Consider the following 6,482-nt stretch of genomic DNA (forward strand, 5'->3'; position numbering starts at 1 on the left):
GATTATGAATGTAACGTTTATATAGGGGAACTACACTGTTAGCAGTAACTTGGTATGCATGTATTTCATGTTAGCTTAGCTTCTTAGCTTGAGCTAGCTCTGTTTACTTCCAGCTCGGAGGCAGCAGGTCCCGCCTCGGCTCCGCCTCTTTGCCCTTATTTGGAGCAGGCGGGATTAGACTCTGACGTGACAGTCGAGCCGTTAGGGGCCGACTCCGCCTACTAAGGGCTTCACGGCAACTCTGCAGAATCCTATGGGTGACGTCACGGACACTACGTCCATTTATATATACAGTCTATGGTGTTGGCACATGTCGGCCCCCATAGTTTTTCACTCTTGCAGTAACGCTGTATATTTCCACAGCTGCGGGACAAATAAAGCATTTCTGATTCTGATGTACAAATAAACACCAACACAATTTACTTGTATGCTTCATGGAAATAAACCTGATTCTGATCTTTGACATTCAATACAAAATATGCTGCCGTCTACACAACGCTAATTCACCTGGCTGTTCCTGCAGGGATCTTCCAGTAAAACAGCACAATCTGTGAGAAAATAGCAAAAGGATGGTAAGTCCTAAACAATGAAGAATAGGTGACAATGCTTTGGTCAGATTGAAGTGTGAGAACCATCATGTCCTATTCAGTGTTTCTGCAGATGTGACAATGAGTATTATTCCTGTGTGATCTTCCAACTGTGTGCAGGAGAGATTTAACAAGCAGCTGGCCAGGAGCAAGGTCAGAGCGGCCACCAGCGAGAAGGAACCACGCTCCCAAGCTGAAAGACGTTCGCCCAAAATAGTTCTCTACTCTCCAAGAGCGGAAATCAGGGTTTGGTACTTTCTATTTTGAGCCTTCTTGTGTTCTCTGCTTTCCTTCTGACAGCCGCTGAGAGGCCCGGTGTCTCTGCCTTCCTGTGGCAGATCTAAATAAAGGCTAATGAGAGGAAGTGGCCCGAGAAACTCTGAGGGCACAATAAGAAAACAAACAGGCAGCAGTGGTCCTCTTCTGACATCTTTTATTAGATATTAGCACATCATAGAACTTTAGGAATGCTTCTCTTTATACATCTCAGGTAAGTCGTCATACAAAGATCGGTATATTAATAAAGACATTTATCAAAGGTCAGATTTTGACGGTTAAATTCATCTTATCAGTGGTGCAGTAAGGCCGTTACGGAGTCGCTGAATGGACAGAAAAATCACGACATTGCTGTGGTGATCTGAGCTTTTCTTCAAGAGGCATGTAGGATTTATTTATTGCAAGAAAGAAAAGACAATCATAAAAAAACCCACTGGTTAAAAAGAGAATAAGGATACTGAAGAGTGGAGCACCAGGTGAGTGACACGTAGACGAAATGGCACAGTGGTGTTACAAATCCTCCCACAGGTAGACACATTTGATAAGAACTTTTTTTTAAAGAAAGTACTCCGGGAGGAGAGCTCTTCATAATACAAGGCAAACATACACTGAACAAAAATATAAACGCAACACTTTTGTTTTTGCTCCCATTTTTTATGAGATGTTAGGGTTAGGGTTAGGGTAATGTTGTGAATCGAGTGGCCTGTGTTCGTCGTCCATTACCTACGCCTGCCCATACCATAACCCCACCACCACCATGGGCCACTCGATTCACAACATTACCCTAACCCTAACCCTAACCCTACCCCTCACACCAGATACTGCCTGATTTTCGGACCCCCCCAATAAAGCAAAAATGCCCGTTTCAGAGTGGCCTTTTATTGTGGCCAGCCTAAGGCACACCTGTGCAATAATCATGCTGTCTAATCAGCATCTTGATATGCCACACCTGTGAGGTGGGATGGATTATCTCGGCAAAGGAGAAGTGCTCACTGTCACAGATTTTTTCAGATTTGTGAACAATATTTGAGAGAAATGGTTATTTTGTGTATATAGAAAATGTTTTAGATCTTTGAGTTCATCTCATGAAAAATGGGAGCACAAACGTTTATATTTTTGTTCAGTGTAAGTAAGGCTTACAAGTGTAAGAAATTATAAATGTTTCTGTCACATGTCACCCAGAGAATCACAACATGTTAGTTTGAACGCCTGCACCGACACACGTTTAAATTCAAGAGCAGAATTGGGAGAGTGGTTGTTGTCATTAATGCACACTACGAATGCACCTGTACCTGTACACCACTTGTGCCAAAAGCACTTTAGGATAGCACATTCTCTCCACACTGAAGTTTAGCGTAGCTCACAGTGCTGCGTGTCCCAAAAATATCGTACCACAGAAAGTTATCTAGCAGGAACAGCTACAAATAGCCTCATTCAGACGCCTGCTGTACAGTGGTGCAGTGATGACCTGTTTTTGAAGGCTGACCCGGACGTTAGCATCGCAAAGCGCTGCCTTAACAAAAAGCAATGGGATTTTTCCTCTCTGAAGCTCTGTGGCTCCTTTATGATACCAACACACTTTGTTCAGCAGGATCATTTCCACTGCTTTGTGATTATTGAAGTGTCAATTCTATCAGCTAAAGCTAAGCTATAATTAAACTACATCACAATGGTCAATCCAGTCTCACGGCATTTTGTGTAATAGTCGCGAAATAAATGTAATCTATTGATTCATATTTTGTTCGTGTCACACAGAACGATTTTAAAAGAAATGTATTTCTATTGGTAGTATGTTTCGTGCCTGCAGCACGTCTTTTTGTCCGTTCGGGTCTTGGAAGACCGGAAGCTGTGTGGTTCATAAAAACATGTTCTAACGGCCCGTCCACACAGCGGCGTGCGTTGAAGCTTCCAACGCTTCTGCCCATTCACTTTGAATGGGGTGGCGTCACTTTTAGCCGAACTGCATCGTGGGAAGCGATGCGGAGCGTTGCTGGCGTGGCTCGCTGCAAAAGTTGAGCAATGTTCAACTTTTGACGCCTCGGCAAAAGCGGCAGCCAATCGAATCATATGACAGTACAAGCTCTCGCCAATCAAACCGCTGCTTGTGTGTCAGGGGCGGGAGATTCATGTGATTGATTGTTGGTCGAGTGTCAGACACGCCCGCCGGCAAGCGTCAACGCACGCCGCTGTGTGGACGGGCCGTTACTCAATATCAAGCCACGATTATTGTTTTTATTTTAAATCGTATAATGTCGGACTTTGTTTGCCGTCCGCGAGGAAAATAAATGGAGCTCAGAGCCTCAGAATACTGAAATCTGTATTTGTTATCTTTATTTCCTTCTAATTTGTTATTATTTGGTGTAGGCACGAAAACATAATATCAATAGAAAGACATTGCTTCCAAAATCGTTCTGTGACACCATTCTTTTTTGGAAATTGTGTTGAACACGAATCAATAGATGAATTTCGTGACTATAACACGAAATGCCATGAGACTGGGTTGCTATGGTATGACTGCGTATCACCATGCTAGCTCATTTCCTGGTTTTAGTACTCATTACTGCACCACTCGTTTTTTAGATGCAGTACCATTGGTTTGGCTTGGTTCTCGGGGGTCTTCATTACAAAATTATAAAATAATGTGCGCAAGCTTTTTCATTGTTGCTTCATTCACTCCATATTGTGCAGCTGACAACAGAGTCATATCATCCCAATGGTTTGAATCTGAGCCGATGTTCTTGGATTGAAGATGTTGATATGGAATGAATCTCCCAGAATGGTGATTAACTCAGTTTAAGACAACACTGTATCATGGTGCATACTGCAACTGTTAGGAACATGGGGGGTTAAACAGCATGTTGCCATGAACCACGATGCAGAATACTGAGTGTTACTAGCACTGTCATTAAACACCGTCATTAAACAGATACTTCATGGTAACATTTGAATAACGGCTAAACTGCACATCATCTCTAAAACACTGATGGGAAGTCTGAACCATTAGTATTCATTTAAGGCGAGACACTACAGGTGGATTGTTTCAAAATGCTATGTGAAATATGCAAATAGCCTTTGATAAAGCCAGCCATTCGAAATTCAAGATTTTTTTACTGGGAATTTTGGATTTCTCTTTGTATTCAATTTTTTTTTTTAACAACGCTTTTAGGAATAACATTTCATATAAATCAGGCTATAAATGATAGGCTAATTGGTCAACCGCTTAGAGGTGGCCTATCACTTACAATGTGTTGGAAGGGAGGCTGTGGCTCAGTGGATAGTGATAGATACACAGTGGTTTTGGCCTTTGCAAGTGACAGTAATATCTAGAAAACTAATATATATCAGTATGAGACATCCTCAATTATTCACATACAATAAGACAATTGTATTTTGTATTAAACAAAAAGTGTATGTAGAAATATGCCAAAAATAATGCCGTTATCAAATGCTAACTTTGGGTGAATTTAGGAGACATCCACATACTCAGAAAGGGTAAAATAATGATCTTAAGGTGTATTTTGAATGTTTTAAAAATCAGAAATGGACAAGAGCATGAGAAATGTTTGTGTCTCGCCTTACATTTGAAAGTATTTAAGATTCTGAAGGGAAGCTTTGGCTGTATGAATGCATTAAGGCAACTCAGAGAGACAGAAAGAGTCACTGTCGAATGAATAGGAGACATGTTTACACACATTAAGAAGAATCAAACGCATCACTGAGGAGGACGCTGACTTATGCAGCAAAGTCTCCCAGTTAGTGGAGCTCACACCCTGCTCAGAGGAGATGTGAACGTAATGATACCATCCCCCCCGCACTTATCCCAACAAAAGAGTACAGCGACATTAATAAGCACAATAAAACACATAAATGCTAAGTGGCGTCCACTACAATATAGTGCAGGTTTTTTTATCCTTGAAGGGATTGTCTGAGGTGGGGATGCCCATGAGGAGGGGGTCGTTTCTGGCATGTTCACTGCAGTAGTTCATGAGGTCTGCAGAGGCCTTGGAGACCTGCACAAACACAGGGAGAAAGAGTTAAGAAGGGGGGGTGGGGGGGGTTGAGCCGTCCTTTATAGATACTGTGTTTTTACGTGAGTGAGCCGGATCGTTTGGCTCGGCTCTCTTAAAGCGCGGGCTGTTCGGCTCCCAAACGGCTCTTCATGTTACCACAGTTTACCACGGAGCCTCAGTTTCGCCGCCGTGAGGCTCCGGCGCTCGCAGCTCACGCGCGTGCTGCACTAAAACCCCCCCCGCTCATCGCGTCCAAATCGCGCACGTTCCGTGTTGTCCTGTAGCAGGCACCTTCGATGTCGGGGAAACGATCTTCAATGCTCCGAAAAGAATCCCACCGGACTCCTTTGCCCTTCCAACAGAGGGATGTCCTTGTCCTTTTTCCTTTTCGTCATTTCAAGCGATAAAAACTCTCGATCTTCTCTCGAATTATTTATATTTTCGGACGCCCTCGGCTCGCGTTCAGGGCGTCCCGAGCTGAATAAGGGCGTCAGATGACGGCAAGACGCCCCCCTGGCGGAAACGCTGGTGGTGCGAAATGAGTCCTAACACCTGGAACGGAGTTAGCATTTTAGCGCTTCTGGTTCCCTCTTCTCAAAGTCAAGGGTTCTTTGGACGGGTCTGTGGTTAACTCAAGCTTACCAGATCTTAACGTTTGTTATATAAGATAAAACTTGTCAGTCAATATTGTACTGGTCGATTTCAATAGATTCTATGTCTTGAAAAGGGAGTAAATAAACGACTAAATGTCATCAGGCCAAACATTAGCAGCGATTAGCTTAGCGGTGGTGACGTTAAGTGAAGTCATGTGACCGTGATGCACTTCCTGTATAGCCTAAAGTTTGCCTTTTACTTCTGGAGATCGCATTTATACTTGAAACAGTGGTGTTAATATGTGGAGATTATCCTGCTGAACAAAACGTGCGAAGATGTGTTTTCTACAGATCTTATTTTATGCGATATATACCAAAATGCTCAGAGCAGGGACAGCCAATTAGAACCAAGACCTTCCCTACATCTGCCACATGGTTCATTATCTTTAAGAAATGTCCATCGTTCCTTTGGTAATTATTTGTATATTATTTGTTTGTAAGCGAGTGATATTTGAACGAACTCTATAGCATCACAAGTAGCATTGAGCATAGTAGTGAGACATGCAAGAAGGGAGGACATGACAGAAGTGAGCTGAAAGTGACTCTCGAATAGGGAGATTGTTGCACCTTTATCCTCTCGATGCTCGCCTCTATCCTCAGCTGCTGCACCGTCCGCCGGGCGTGGGCGATGCTGTTGGAGCTGTGCGCCTTCGAAGACATCCTGGGAGCTCAACACAATACGGCCGTCTGGGAAAGAACACACTTGTTTGAGATTACCAACATAATAACAATGCAAATAGCATCCTGTGTACCAGATCAAACCAACCAGATGAATAAGCAGAGAAGAAAGGACAACGGGCCAGAAAACCATTGAGTTATTTGGTATATATTACAGATTCCAAACCTCCATGGATCAAAGGTTCTGAATGAAGAGAGTCTTGTGGAGCCTGTTTGCATTCTGAGGTATCGGACGTTTTTATGCATATTTGGACAAACCATACTATGTGGTATTTTTC

At 43.1% G+C, this 6,482-nt stretch overlaps 1 protein-coding gene across 1 annotated transcript; it reads right to left on the minus strand.

Annotated features, from left to right (window-relative positions):
• Positions 1-1,003: 1,003 nt before the first annotated feature.
• LOC117462268 (guanine nucleotide-binding protein G(I)/G(S)/G(O) subunit gamma-12) lies at positions 1,004-6,211 on the minus strand. Its single transcript, XM_034104418.2, has 2 exons — positions 6,094-6,211; positions 1,004-4,873 (listed from the first exon to the last, which is right to left on the minus strand). Exons 1-2 carry the CDS (start codon positions 6,184-6,186, stop codon positions 4,748-4,750), a joined length of 219 nt encoding a protein of 72 aa, XP_033960309.1. The 5' UTR covers positions 6,187-6,211; the 3' UTR covers positions 1,004-4,747.
• Positions 6,212-6,482: the final 271 nt, after the last annotated feature.

This window comes from Pseudochaenichthys georgianus, chromosome 17 (genome assembly GCF_902827115.2).
Source record: "Pseudochaenichthys georgianus chromosome 17, fPseGeo1.2, whole genome shotgun sequence".
Taxonomy (NCBI): Eukaryota; Metazoa; Chordata; class Actinopteri; order Perciformes; family Channichthyidae; genus Pseudochaenichthys; species Pseudochaenichthys georgianus.